General features: G+C 33.9%; 1 protein-coding gene across 1 annotated transcript; it reads right to left on the reverse strand.

Moving 5' to 3' along the window:
- Positions 1-531: 531 nt before the first annotated feature.
- LOC100800659 (alpha-1,4 glucan phosphorylase L isozyme, chloroplastic/amyloplastic) lies at positions 532-10,358 on the reverse strand. Its single transcript, XM_003543890.5, has 15 exons — positions 9,930-10,358; positions 9,052-9,290; positions 8,866-8,967; positions 8,266-8,442; positions 7,859-8,134; positions 7,239-7,510; positions 6,985-7,102; positions 6,498-6,905; positions 5,785-5,937; positions 5,543-5,671; positions 4,764-5,000; positions 3,732-3,808; positions 1,755-1,941; positions 1,326-1,526; positions 532-871 (listed from the first exon to the last, which is right to left on the reverse strand). The coding sequence occupies exons 1-15, from the start codon at positions 10,171-10,173 to the stop codon at positions 755-757; spliced, it is 2,937 nt and encodes a 978-aa protein (XP_003543938.1). The 5' UTR covers positions 10,174-10,358; the 3' UTR covers positions 532-754.
- Between the last annotated feature and the right edge of the window lie 5,971 nt (positions 10,359-16,329).

The raw sequence follows: 16,329 nt of genomic DNA on the forward strand, positions 1-16,329 counted from the left end.
TAAGTAGAAATTATTGTTAACCACAGTTGAAGACCATGACTACCCAACTACATATTGCAAGTGAACATTTATTTGAGACAACAGACCAACAGTTCAAAAAAGTATCTTGAAATCATTAGTTCACAATGTAATTTTTTTATCGTCATTTAATTATAAACTAGCATGATAAGAAAATTATCAAAAACTCCTTGTACTCATAGTTCATTAAAATTAAACTAAATCTAATTTTATATGCATTAATGTAAAACTTTTTACACAAGCATTCAATATCAATTGGCTACAACTCCATCATATTAATAAATAGAATAATATTATAAGATAGATTCTTATTAGATGCTTATGTGAAAAAAAGTTACAGTAACAATATATTAATGAATATAGTAAATTATTAAAATTTAATTCAAATGCATTTATATCACGCTACCATTTAACTTTTATTTTTATCATGTCGGTGCATAAAAACTAAACTCAAATAATAATGAATTTTAGGCAGGCTTAAGAAATCAAGCGTGAGACAATATAGGGACTGAGTTTGAAGCTAAAACAATTTGATATTTATTATAAGACAGAGGTTTGATTTACACCGACAGAACTGCAAGCTTATTTTGACCAAGAGCGCACCCCCATGAAGCGCGTCTCTATGCAAAAGTTATATTTTATTCTCTGCTTCGAGGAATTAAGCTAAGCAGTGATCATCATCACAACCACGTGGCACCAATTCTCTGCTATTCATTCATTATTATATATACTTTTTCTACGGCAATTGAACTGGTTCAATGTTCCATATCTCTCGGGCATATTCATGAATCGTGCGGTCACTGCTAAACTTGTATGAGCCTGCTGTGTTCAATATCGACATTCTTGTCCATTTCTGCACCCATATAGTTTGCAAATGTTAATGCCAAAGATACCATGAGAGCAACTAGCATGATGCATGAAGGAACAGAATAACCATGGACAATAGAGCTATACCAACTGAATACAATTCATAATAGAACATGTAGACGAGGGAAAATACTTGTGACCAAAAGAAAAGTTGAGTGAATATCAGATGAAAAGGACTGCTAGCAACACATTCTAACACACTCCTTCAAACTCAGCTATCTGCTATTGGCTAAAATTTATAAACTAAAAAATCATGAGTAAGACTTATTAAATATAAAGTGAGAACTATTTAATAAATTCAACAATAATCGTGTGTTAGCAAGTATTTTTCATCAGATGAAACATGCTTATAATAAACATGGAATTGGTGCGTGCTTCCAACAGGCTAGCAGGTGAAACAAATATTTGTCAGCAAAGAGGAAGAAAGTCTATACACTCACAGTTTGGTTCCGGTATGCTTCATCAACCTTCTCTTGGCATTCTATGTAGCTGGGGAAGTCCTTGCCCACAAGGAAATAATCTGCTCGACCAAAACCTTCATTTCCTTCTAAGGACCCCATCAATTCGTCATAGTTGTAAGATCCGAAAACACCACTTCTGACAAATTCTTTAACTTCTTCAAATCTTGGATCAGGGACAAACTGAATTAAAAAAAAAAAAAAACCTACTGGGTTAACTTATAATCATTTATGTTTCTAAGAAGCCCAATAAGATTTCCTCAAACAATGAACTTTGTTCAGAAATTTTGTCAAGAATATTATGAATTTCAACAGTGGAATATTTGTTCAATGCTGGTATGCCCCCAAACAGCATGGCATTAACTATGTTTCACAGTAAGTAAAATTCACAACATTGGTATTAAGACAGACCTTTCCCTCTGCTCGTTCTTTCCTCAGCCCAGCAATTTCATGAGCCTTGGCACCAAAGAGGAAAAAGTTGTCAGCACCAACCTCTTCCCTTATTTCAACATTGGCCCCATCTAAAGTTCCAATCAATATGCAGCCATTCATGGCAAATTTCATGTTGCTAGTTCCACTTGCCTCCATTCCAGCAGTACTACACGAGAGAAACAGGGAACATAAATTAGTGTGTCTGTTTTACCTGTATTCCATTTCCCAATGCACATTGAGTGCCAATCTCACTCTCACATGTCATTGGTCAAGACTGGATGGATTTCCAAACACAGCACTAACTGGCAAAGTTTCAAAAGAGAGTTAAATGACAATCATTTTTAAAGAAATACTAAGGGTGTGTTTGATTTCTCTTTTAAAAAACTGATTTCAGTTCTTAAAAACTAAAAAAAAACTTGTTTGATGGGTCATATTATCAACAAATACTGAATTCTCTGCCAAGTGAGAACCACCCTCATATATAGACTCAGGAATTTCAAGAACAGGGGCCAGAAGTGCATAATAGGCTTTTGGACCAAAATCATGATTTTGAAATTGAAAAGATAATCACGATTTCACCCATTTGATCTAGTAAAAAAAACACTGTTTTGATCCCCTGGAATTGAAAACAAAGGACTGCATAATTTGTCCACCAATTTGACATAGGAAAAATACTGGACAAAGTTAAAACAGGGACAGTTGGAGAAGAAAACAGGAAAACATCTCCCAGCTATTTCTGTTTCTTGGTTTTTAAAACAGTTGATTTGAACTTTGAAAACAAGTTAATAGATTTTGGGTGGAAAATTAAATGATAATGAGGAATGAAAAATTGGTTTAGAAAACTGTTTTAAAAGCCAAAATGTGAAAAGATAATCGAACATCCCCTAATACTTTTAATTGTAAGCCCCCCTCCTCCTTCCAATGATGCAAAATGCATAGGACACAGACACCTTGGGAAGAAACTTATTTCAATGAAGAGGTGAGAATCATACTGTTGGCCATTTCGCCATAAAGACTTTTGTTACATATTTACATTTCAAGAACCAATCAGCCAAAACGTTTAAGCTGTTAGGGGCAAGTATATGAATAGTTGTATCATATTGGGTAAATTTTTTACCAAAATTAAAATGCTTTCCCTAATACTTAATACAGAGTTCCGTTGACAATTGAATGTATGACTATCCTCTGCTTTACGTACTGAAAAAGGACCTGTCAACATCAATAAATCAGTTCTCAGTTGCCAATGACATTTTCAGACTCATTCTCGTCAGACAAACCTGTATACTCAATCTGACTTTAGAAGGTCAATTTTAGTTAAAATACTAGCTACTTAAAATAAGTTTGGGTTCTAAATTTTGTATTATTTTCTCTATTGTAGCAATCTTGGTTTTGTTGCCAGAGATCCTTCAAGCTAATCTCAATCTATACAGGCATTCAGGAAATTGCCAGTACTTCTCTGATAGGTTTTATAAAACACCAGTAATTCAAGGGATGAAGTTGAGTATATTGAGATTCTGATCTGACAGTAGACGCAGCTTTCTGATTTCACATTGTGAAGATGCCATATATGTCAAGATAAAGACTATCAATACCAGAAACCTTTCTTGATACTTTTTAAACAAACCTAGGTTGAATATGTAATACACTAATATGTTTGGACACTACAGAAACACCTTTTACAATTTTTCAACTATTTTCTTCAAGATAGCACGTTCAATTTTCCATGCACAAAATAAGTAGCAGCAGTTGTTCATATGAGCTACATCTTGATTTACATATGAATATTAGACAATTTGATGCAATTGACTCATTAGTTTCTATTTAAAGCTATTAATGTCAGAATTTGCACAGTTGCAATCAGTACAAATGATAGTATCATGTTAATTAGTACATGTAGATCACCATTCGTGTAGAATCCACAGAATAATGGAAACCAACTATATGAAACATAACTACCTGATATGTTGTGACAATTCACTTGCTGGAATAAGCATCTCAGCAACACTGACATTGTAATCAGGGACAAAAACAACCTGATTAAATATAAACAAGTAAATAAATAACAAATTAACAATATTTTTTACCATCCATTTGCAAAAATATGATCTTACTGAAAAAATGTACGAAGTTAACAAAGTATCCAAGAATTTTAGAAGTTTGGTCCAGTAAGAAAAGCAATAATAAAGAAAAAAAAGTATCAGGCTTTGTAGAAATTTAGCAAACCATTCCTTCCAATTACTCCCCTTTGAGAAGATTAAATGTTTTCTATAAATTAAATGGCAAAAACAGAGCAATTTCTTCTCTATATTTAGTACATTAGAAAACTGATATGATGAAAAATCTTATTTATAGAGGGTCTAAAATTCAAACAACTGAATAGAATATGGATCTCTGTACACAGCAGCAGGGGGGATATACAATGCAAGAATATCTCCGAATTGTTTTATTATTTCTTCTATAGGACCAAAATTATCCACTAAGAAATGTATCCAAGGATGCCAACAACAATGCCATAGGACCAAACAATAAGCTTTGATCAGGGTGAAAATTTGATGATTTTATTAGTCAACAGAAGTACTTACATGTATTTTGGAATATTTAATGTGTATACAGAGTTTGATGATATGTTATGTTACCATACACTTGTTTTTAGGTTTTTCCTTTCTCTGGGTACATATATTTTTTCTTTTATATTTGCATAGTAGAATGCCATACCATAACGACTTACATTTCGAATGTGGTGTTCATGTTAAATTTTACTAAAAAAACTCTATACAAAATGCAAATTGATTTCAAATTAACACCATATGACCAACTTGCTTATAGATCATAAAAGTCAAATATAAAACCCAAAATAGATCCTAAGGCCAAAGTACCGATATAGGAATAATGCTTTACATCTTTATTTTGAACAATATGCCTAAGAAATCTAGCACAAAACATAAACCAACAAATGAAAAAGAAATGTTTTAAAAGAGTCATATGTACCTTAAGTAGATCTCCTATTTCAGGATCATGATTTACTGTTGCCCCAACATCTGTAATAAATTTCACAATTCTCTTGGCTTGCACATATGTAGCAAATGCTTTTCCCCCAAATATACAAACTCTAGGAACAAAATTTGCTTTCCTTTCTGCAGCACTCATTTCTTTCATCTTCTTGTATCGGTAAACAATTCCAAATATGTTCAATAATTGTCGCTTATATTCATGGATTCTCTTCACCTAAACAAAAATGATAAAGCCAACAGTGAATAGTTTAGCAAAACTATATAGGGAATACTGATGGATTGGGTAGAAATTGAATTCACAAGTAGCATAACTGTCAGGAGAAAGGATAGTATCTTCAAAGTACAAGATTTGATGTTTAAAAGTAATTTATAATTGGGGAGGGAAATGGGAATATGACAGGCGGCCTATCAATGACCTACAGCCTAGCCTTTTTTCAGCCTATGTTGACCTAGACTATACATCAAACAAGGCAAGCTTAGGCATTTGAAAAGGACATTTTAATGTTCATTACTTATGATACTTTGCACATTATATAGGCAAAACACAATCACTACTTTCCAAAAATAAGGCTAGATCCATGGTACCTAATAGTCTGTGCCTTGATTGTAAACTAAATTACAATAATCACAATATGACCAATGTGAGACCGTTACGACATTTTTCAATTTCCACTCCATCTTTAAAACTTACAGCGCAATCAAAATTGGTGGTAAAAGAAAAAGAAGAAAAAAACCAATCTAAAGGAAACATCTTACCTGGATGTCAAACATTGCATCAGGACTGACAGAATACCCTGTTTTTTCTCTGATGAATGCTGCCACTTTAACTTTGTTACTCCTCTTTGCTTCCCTCCACTGCACTTGTAGATCCTCATTGTCTACAAACTAGTAATAAATGACACCGGTGTGCTCAGCTTTAATTACAGGGGCTTGGCAGATAGGTTCAACGAAAAATTCAAGACTAGGATAAGAACGATAAATTAAATAATAGTAACTACCTTCCGTAGCTCCGCCAATTTTCCAGTATTTAGGACCCAATCCTCAGTGCCTATCCACTCGGTTATTATTTTACTCAGATCTGGATTGCAGAACCTGATCCATCTCCTTGGTGTCACACCATTTGTTTTGTTTTGGAACTTCTCAGGCCACAACTACAAGAAACATAGCATAGAGGTCAATGATATAAACAATTTTCCTAGAACCTTGTCATAATCTAAAGAAAACAGAAAAGGATGAAATGCTATTAAAGGTGCATATACTAAATACATGTCATAAAATGTGTGAGAAGTTTCTTTTATCTTTTAATGGAAGCATGCATGTGTTAGTGTATATCAGTTACCATAGTGCACATTAGAAGTATCCATGATCCCACATCACTAGTGATATGGCCAAATTGAAATATGTAAGTGGGGGACAACCCTCATCTTTACAAGCTGGTTTTTGTAGGACTGATTTAGGCTCATAACCCACATTCTAAGAGCATGGAGCAATCAGTTTGAAACAGGAAAAATGTGGAAATATCCATATTTTATATGGCTATTACGCCCTTTTGGCAAGAAAGAGTTGTTTCCTACCATTGGTCATAGACAAGTGTTGACTGCTAAGAGTTATTTTGTGATTTTAAATGGGAAAAAGCTAATCATTGCAGATATGTATTTAGAAACATTACTCAATTGAAGCACTACATCACATTGACCAAGGAAATATTTACCTTATAAAACGCATTGAAAACTTCATCTTTTACAATTTCACTATGTATCTCTGCAACCCCATTCACTGCATGACCACCTACAACACACAGATTTGCCATACGAACCAATTTTGGTGGTTCTGGTACTGGCTCAGGCAACTCTTCTTTCTCATCCTCAATGGAACTTTCATCTGTTCCATTCTTTTTAGCAACTGCTTCCACTTCATCATCTTTTCTTTCTTCTACTTCTGCTTGTTCAGAACTTTGCAGCTCCTCACTAGGAATATCAATGGCCTCTTTGGACTTAACCACTATATCTGCAAATTCTGCAGGCAATTCAACATTTTCTAGTATTCTCATTTCCTTCAATTTTTTCTCCAGCAAGTCTGAATTCTCTGTGCCATATTCTGCAATTATGGTCCGAATCAGCTGCAAAGCATGAATATCAGCAACAACTCAATGCTTGTATCCCAAAAGAAAAGAGTTTATGCATATATGTCAGTATTACCTCCTCATCAATCATTTCTATAATCTCAATATGGCGTGGAAGCAGTTTTTGCATAAGATCCAAGCTCCATTTCTCTAATGCCTCCGGAAGAACAGTATGGTTTGTATATGCTACAGTCCTAGATCACAGTGGCAGATAGTATATACTCACTCAACCAACATAGATCATGCATTAACAGATAATAAGAGATCGCCAGACATCCCTCTATCCCCCAAAAAACTAAAACAAAAAGTAAAATAAGTAAGACGGAATACCTTTGTGTAATATTCCAAGCATCCTTCCAACTTAAGCCCTTAACATCTATTAAGATTCTCATCAGTTCTGGGATGCACAAGGTTGGGTGTGTATCATTCATCTGCACTGCAACCTTTTCAGGAAACTCTTCCCAATTCACATTTGTCCCTGATCTTCTCTCAAAACGAGCAATGATGTCTTGAAGAGAAGCAGAACATAAAGTATATTGTTGCTTGAGACGAAGGATCTTGCCCTCTATTGATTCATCCCCAGGGTAGAGTATATAGCATATCTGCATTTGAAAGAAAAAAAAGACCATATAAAATGTCCTTTTATTAACTCGCATTCAGATTGTAACAAATTGAAATTAACTGGAAAGCTTCCATATCATCAAAAGTAAATCATATTTTCCACAAAATTTACACAGAACGTAGACTCCAAACTCATATAGGTCATTATATAAAGATTCCAAAGACAATATGAAATAATATGCATTATACTCATGGGGAGGATTGATTTTTATGATACTTATTTTTTGCAATACTTATTCTCACACCATTATCCAATTACACCATTTCAATAGTTTTATAGGATCTTTTACCAAAAATAAAGGAGTTTACACTGGCTATATCATTCAAACCTTTTCAGCATTTGCTAGAGCCTCAGATGCTTCAGTATGCCTTCCAGCATTAAAAGCAGACAAATCAAATTCTTCCGATGCAGCTTTTGTAGACCAAAGTCTCAAGTTGATTGTAGTCTTAGTTTTATATCCTGGTATGGGAACATCATGTGCAACAGCTTTTATATCTTCTCCTCCAATCCAATGTTTTTTACCATCTGACCCTGAAACAACCTTGCCATAGAACTTTACAGGATATGAAACATCATTTCTAATAATCTCCCAGGGATTGCCCATCTGTTAGACGAGATCACAAGCAAAGAAAGAAATATTAACAGAACTGAAAGACTTTGGTGTTGGTGCAAACATTATAATTTTAATTTTTAAGTACATGCCACTAGCACTTGCCAACAAATAATGAAACATACCTCAAGCCAATCATCAGCAACTTCCTCCTGCCCATCTTTGGTTATTCGCTGTTTAAATAAGCCATACTTATATCTCAATCCATAACCCCAAGCTGGATAGTTCAAGGTGGCCAAAGAGTCCAAGAAACATGAAGCAAGACGCCCAAGACCACCATTTCCAAGTGCAGCATCTGGCTCCTATCATAATTCATAGGCCAAACAAAATGAATTGCTCAACTCTAAGAAAGTGCAACCAAATATGAATTTCAATTAGATCACTCCTGTTGCAGTAGGTGCTCAGTAAAATAAAAAGGTTTGAGAGTTTGCAACATTTTGGGGAAAAAATGTAGAAAAAGGAACTTGCTAAGAATATGAAGCACATCAATTGACTTTCTCCATTGCAATTTGCAAACATGCTATTGGAAGAAAAACTTAATTGGTCCTTTTTTGACTAATAACATTCATTTTGGAAAGCACATCAAATATTTTTAACTGAAGAGGTCATTTTGATGTTGACTTATGGGGTTCTGGTTATATAAACAGTAAGTTTAGAGAGCAGTGGAACATTCCACATTATAGAATTAAAAATGAGAAAGAAGAGATACAATAGGAAATTCACACCTGGTATGCCACATTTTCTAATTTATGCCCGAGCTTGCTCAAAGCCTCAGCATGGGGACCAGTTAACTCTAGATTTCCTATTGCATTTAATAGTGCTCTACCCTGCAAGATAGAAGAATAAATGGAAACAAACATTAGATGCCAGAAATGTTCCAAGCTATTCAAATAATTATGGTAGCACCCAACCTGCAAAAATTCCATCGAAAGGTAATATGCCTGCTTAACATTCAGCTTCTCATAGTAATCATAGGTAGCATTCCAGTTTATAATGAGAGCATCTCGAACACTTTGTGCAGTTGCAAGAAAAGCCTGAGGAAGATCAAAATTCTCTGGAGAAAACAATGGAGTGAACTCTGCATGGTATTTAATACTTGAGGCAATAGATGAAGCATCTGGCGAGAAGGAGCTGAGAGAGGTTGTAGCTTCTAAAAGAAAAAATAAACACAAAAGATTAATCAGGTCATAATGAAGTTGTTGGACACAAGATAACTATTGGTAACTTGTTAAAAGGTCAGGACTTAGGAATAGTTTCTTTCAAAAATTCGCTTCCTCATTCTACCCCTCAAAGAGTAGATAACAAAATATTAATGATTAACTCTGGATAATGTTAAACTACTACATCTTTGGATGAAGAGAAAGAAAATAAGAAGGAAAGAAAATTTTTTAAATTTGAAAATTTCTACATTTTGTTTAAAGAGAAAATAAAGAGAGAGTACAAACAAAAGAAAATTCACGAAACAGAATTATCTTTGCAAGCTTTCCCTTCATTTCAAATTTAATTTTTTTTTCTCTCTTTTGTTTTCTTCCATTTCATCAGAACAACAGGCTAGTGAGTTCCAACAATAAACCATGTATTTCCATTTCAGCATAAAAAAGAATCCAAATCCATAAACTCCCGAATAACTTATCTTGACTCAAAGCAGCAATAAGGCATCTTAATAGACGATTTCCAAATTAAATGTTGCTAAATTTCAACTCGATTTTGGAGAATAGCTGAACAAAAATCAACAACAAAACGTGACGACAACGATGCAAAAGCAGAGAGACAAGCAAAAACTCGAGACCTTGTTGTTTTGCCACTGGATCCTGCGCCTTGGCCTCACTTCCAGAGACGCACTTCACAACGGGGAAAGAGCTCATCCTCCTCCGGAGGCTCAAGTTCGCGTTCCTTCCGATGAAGCGGAGCCTCGATTTGGCGGAGGATCTCGCCGCGACGCCGATGAATCCGGCGACGGAGTTGCGGCGAGGAAGAGCCGCCTCGGCTCCGGTGGAGGTCGCGGAGAACCGCATTGTCGCGGAAGAGGCCATTGCGAATCGCAAATCTCTCTCTTCACTGAGATCAATAACCAATGTGAGAGAGAAGAAGAAGAAAGAGAGAGCGTTGTTTCTTTCTTTCTAATATTGTTCACGAGCTTTGTTGGGTGTTAGTGTGTGTTTTTCTTGACTCCTATAATAGAGATGGTGGTGTTACTGCACCGTGCCAGAGATACGATGTGACGAATATGGTATCGAATCACGAGCTTTTCACTCATTCATTCCAGATTTTATTCTCTGTTCTCGTCCTCACCGTATACGCTCTGCAACTGCCTTGTTGGTGCTCTGGGTTATTGCCACGTAAGACTTCGTCTTCGTGCCATTGGTTTGCGTCTCCACCGTGTCAAAATATCTTTCTCCCCTTAAAGTTTATTTTTTTATGCCACCCTGATCCCGCAAAGTTTATTTATTGATTAACACAACAAGGCTTAACTAACTAATTCACGAAAATTAAGAAAATTGGTGAGTACTTATTACTTAGTGTTAAATTTATTTTAAATTATATATTTTCAGACTTATTTTTAATATTAATGACTCATACTTTTGTTTTTTTTAAATATTATTATTAGTTCTAATTCTTTCAATATCTCCATCATTAATATATTTATTGTTTTAGTTTTTATCAGGAAGTTTCATGTAAAAGTTGGTTGAAATCATACACTAGGTGATAGTCTATGACCACCTGATAATTCTTTGTAAATATATGTTTCCAAATTAATCATTAAACAAGCAAAAAAAATTAACGTATTCCATTATGTGTTGAACTCAAAAAAAAATTCATAATTAAGATATTTTTTCTGAAAAAATAATTAATATAAAAAATATTATGATTTGAGTCCCCAAAAATGCTCAAACATCACTTATAACTTTTTTTTACTACATAACTTTTTTTTATCAGTCACCACTTATAAAAAAAAATTATGCTTCGTCACCACTTATATTTTAAGTGGTATAAAAGAGACTGAGGGAGTATAAAATTAAAGTGCTATAATTTGATAACGTAATGATTAAACTATATGATGTACCTTTCTAATATTGATTTAAGATCAATGACGTTTTAAATTTTTAATAGCTATTTATAAATGCATCTTTATTTGAAATAGAGAGAAATAATGTTATATTAATAACATTTAGAGCTTTAATGAAAATTTCTTAAAATGATTTTCTTAAATAATTTTTTTTTGGTTTTTATAATATTTTTTGTGATCTTTGCATTGTTATATTCATACACAATTTTGTTTCAATAATAAAAAATTTAGAAAACTTTAAGAAATTACAATTTTATATATATTTTATATTTTCATTTAATTATGATATTATTATGTGTCAAATAAATATTATTTTTTATTATTAAAAAGTAATTTCTTTCGAAAGATATAAATATTATTTTTAAGAAACTCTCTCTATCCTATAAATTTACTTTAATAGAGAAAAAAACTATAAGAAACAAGTTTCTTCACTTAAATAAAGTATTAAAAAAATATCATTGAAAATGATGTTAGTACAACAAAAACAAAATTGAGGGTCCGTAAAAAAAATTGAGGAATGTTGACATGATCCGAAAATGTGTCGTTCAACAGTCTATCACGTGCAAGAGTTAAAAAAACACAGAGAAATATGAAATATAAATTATGATTCCTTTTAGAGAAAAGAGGATTAACTAAAGGTATTTTAATCTAAAAATATATTACTGATAAAAAAATCTAAAAATAGATGATTTCATTATGTTTAACGTGGGTACATTAAACTTAAATGTTATTAGATATAGATATAGATGAGAGAGCATGTGAAAAGAAAGAGTTAATAATACTTTTAGTCTCTAAAAAAGTGTTTATTACAAGTTTTTGGTCTTATATTTAGTCTCAAAAGTAATAATTTAGAAACTAAGTTTAAATATTTTAAAAAACACAGGGAAAATTTACGATTTTAAAAGTCAGTTACGAAAAGCAAAGATCAACTATTTTTTATGTAGTAAAAACACCATTAGAATCTTCTTATTATAAATCCTAGAAGTTCCCCACTTATTCCATTCTCGCTCAACGTAAATATTTTTATTTCCATAAGTTTTCATGCAATGCTTTATTCCGTATTCCAATATTCTGTTGATAACGTTAAAAGGAAAGTCCACTGTTTAAAGCTCTTTCTTCTTTGTATGTTGTTTTTTATCACATTAAACATTAAATGTGTCTGTTTATTTTTTCTAAATGTGAATATACGTTATTGCATTGATATATTTTATTCTCTGGAAACTTGATTTGCATTTTTGTATTCCTCCTATTTTGCATGGTCCCCAAACTATATTAATTACAACCAGCTGGTTACGATTATTGTTCACTTTCTTTTATATAATATTTTGTTATCTTCTCCTCCCTTAAGTTTCCTTCCTCTTTTGTTTTTTCATCTTCCTTTTCCTTTAAGTTTTATATTTATAATTATGGTTCACTCTCTTTTAGTATATAACAGAATGATATTTTTTTATTTTCTTCTCTCTAAAGTATCCTTCCTCTACATATAGTTTTTTCATCTTCCTCTTCATGTAAACTGTATATGATAGCTGAATCCTTATACTGTTTCTTCATATTGGAATTTTCCATTTATAATAGGAAAACACTAAAAACAAACAATTTATAGCTTTCATTCTTACTTCTGTGATATAAATCACGTTTATGGATTTTAAACATTGATATTAACTTATTTTGATTAAAATGTCGAGTCCTTATACATTTTCTGCAAAATTTGTTTAACGTTGTTATTAGGAAAAAACAATAATAATGTAGAATTTGTAATGTTAATTAGGTGCAAAGGAACAACTCAAGCAAGGATGTTAGATTTGGAGGATTAGGGGCCTCTTGGAGAAAGAAGGTGAGGAACATGATTGTGTTTTTTGTCTCTTGTCCTTCATTACATGATAAATTCCTATATATAAGCATCATACAAGGATGTTACCAAAACGAAAACAGAATGGAAACATCAAATAACACAAAAATTGGATATTCCATTGACAAGCAACAGACAACATATTTTCCCTAAACACTAACATTCTGCCAACTCAATACCTCTAACGTAATTTGTTATATGAAATCCTCCGATTGGTGCAATGCTTCATTCCATCATTTCCTGACCCATCAAAAAAACCCCTGCCCTCAAGGTGATGGGTAGCTTTTATCAGGTGGCGGATCCAGAAAGACATGGTCCGCTGGCGTGTTGTCATATTCCTCCGCAATTAGCAAGAAAAACTTGAAAGCACACTTGTGACCTCTGTGGTACTTCTCATCACAATTGAAGCAGAGACCCTTTTTGCGACGCATCGCCAATTCCTTCGGTGATAGGCGTTTGAAGGATATGAGCGATTGTTTCAGTGGTGTGGGTAACAACAACGGGGTGGGTTGGGTGGTGGAACCCGTGGAATGAGGGGGCTGATGAAACATGTTGGAAAAATAAAACCAAAATGAAGGAAAATAAATATGAAGAAGATGCACAGTCTTGAATTAAATAACGAAATAGCAGTAGCAAATTAAATTTAATTGACAACGCACGAATAATTCATTATAACATACAATAAGCACAAGAAAGAAAAATTAAGGGAAGAAAGATATAGTCTGGGTTGAAGCGCGTAAACGCTATCCTTAGAGAGAAAACGCCCCCACTGCACGGGTAAGAAATTCTGATTGCGCTCCTCTCCCAAGATACGACAACCCGTTGGTTCCGATCGTGTGCAGCGAAAGGATCCCCGAACCTTATGAACACCAATGCTCTTGCTCTCACAAAAATTAAGTTTTGTATAGGAAAAGAAAGAGATAAATTGTTGGCAGAAAGAAACCAGAGCTCTCAGTCTATCATCTCTAGAAAAGAGGAAAGAGATATATATAGGCATTTTGCAACAACAAAATATGACCGTTAGAAATATGACCGTTGGAAAACCAACCTACAGTTGTCAAAACAAATCTAACAAACTAGTTTGACTCATTAAAACAAAATCTTAAAAAATCTAAAATAAATATTTTATTTTATAAAATAGAATTAATATATATTTATAAATTTTAAATTAAAACACAAATATTTATCAACAAAACAGTGAGGTTGGGTTCGTTGGGGAACGACTGTTGCGAGTCACAAAACTTCTCCTCCTAGCTAGAGACAAGCTAGGGCCACTGCTTGAACCAAGGTAGGAGGTTGCAATGCCTGGACTTCACAGCGTATCTCTAGTGACAAACCCGAGATGAAGCAACTCAGTAAAAAAGGAGGGGCTAGACCGACAATGCGGTTGACTAACATCTCGAAGTCCAACAAGTAGTCATTGAGGGAGCCACACTGGGTTAGCTTGAACAAAGTCCTAGTGGGGTCTTCGTAATGTGACGATGCAAATCGAGCTTCCAAAGCTTGCAGGAGGTCAGGCCATGATGAGATTTGTTGGTTACGGGTCATCCATTGATACCAAGCTAGTGCAAGACCCTCCATATAAAACGAGGCAATAGGCAAGCGTTCATGATCAGGCATGGAATGATAATCGAAAAATTGGGTGATCTTGAAGATCCACCCCAATGGTCCCGACCCATCAAAACGGGGTAACTCCAACTTCATACGATGAGGATTCAGAGATGGAGACACATAGTGTGGGTCTGTAGAGGAAGAAGATGGGGAGTGTTGAGTGGTCTCGAGAAGGGTCATCTTCTAAAGAAGCTCATCAAGCTTGGTAGACATAATGTTTTGAGTAGCTGTAAGGGCAAGCTGGTTGGAGGTGAGCTTGGCGATAGCATCCTCAATATGTTCCATATTGGATTTCGAACGAGTGGAGTCAACCATTGACGTTCAAGGAAAGCACCAAATATGTTGTTAGGTGCAAAGGAACAACTCAAGCACGGACCCTAGATTTTGAGGACTAGGGGCCTCCTGGAGAAAGGTGAGGAAAAGGATTGTATTATCTCTCTGTCGTCCTTCATTACATGATAAGTTCCTATATATAAGCATCATGCAAGAATGTTGCCAAAACAAAAACGAAAACAGAATAGAAATATCGAATAACAAAAATTGGATATTCCATAGACAAGCATCAGATAACATATTTTTCCTAACCATTAACATTCTACCAGCTCAGTAGCTCTAATGTAATTTGTTATGCGAAATGCACCAAGTGGTTTGTGCTTGCATCGCGTGATTGGTGCAATGCTTCATTCCTATCAAGCTTTCACTTTTACTTCTCTTGGTAGTTTTTAAACTTTGATGTTTATTGTTATTAAAAAGTTGAGAACATATTTTTCATCTTCCTTATTTTTTTTCTCTTTTAGAACCCGTAGTAAAAATTATTTCTTTGATGTTTCACTCTAACCATTGTGATATTGAGTATGGCGTCAAGGTTTACCTCCATTTCGAACATTGTCGCAAGTAGGATACATTGGAAGCTGAAATGTAGGATAATGCGTCTATGGGTAGTGACTAACTTCAACAATCCGTCCACAGAAACTAGCTTGGAGATGCTATTGGTTGATGAAAAGGTATGAACATACATTTATATTTCAGCTTCTCATTAGAAATCACTAATAATCCATTTGGTCCCATTTAAGAGCACAAAATGTCCACTTCAACTTTATAATTAGATGCTTTAATAACATTATTTTTCAGGGTGGTAAGATTCATGCTCATGTGAAGAAAAGTTTGATAAATGATTTCAAAACAATATTGGAAGAGGGTCAAACTAACGTGATTGAAAATTTATTGGTTGCTGCAAATGATCATAAGTTTAGAACAACCAAACACAAATTCAAACTGAATTTTATGGGTATATCTGAGTGCAAAAAAATAGTTGAAGATATTCTTAAATATCAGTTTGATTTCATGATTTTCCCAGACATACTTGCTGCTACAAGAGAAGATGTCTTGCTAGGGAATATCTGTTAATAAAGTGTCGTTTTTTAAGTGTTTAAATTAACTTTGTTTCATGCAAATAATATTTAAAAATTATCGTATATTTTCTTTCAGACATCATCGGTCACGTCGTTGAGAAAGACAACATCAAAGAAACACGTAAAAATTGCAAACTAGGCAAACTCATTGACATCATGCTTCAGGATCTTGAATAAAAACTATAAATCAATAACCCTCTACCAAAAATAATTACATTATATATTGCACTTTCTGATGTGTTTCAAATTG

This window comes from Glycine max, chromosome 13 (assembly GCF_000004515.6).
Source record: "Glycine max cultivar Williams 82 chromosome 13, Glycine_max_v4.0, whole genome shotgun sequence".
Taxonomy (NCBI): domain Eukaryota; kingdom Viridiplantae; phylum Streptophyta; class Magnoliopsida; order Fabales; family Fabaceae; genus Glycine; species Glycine max.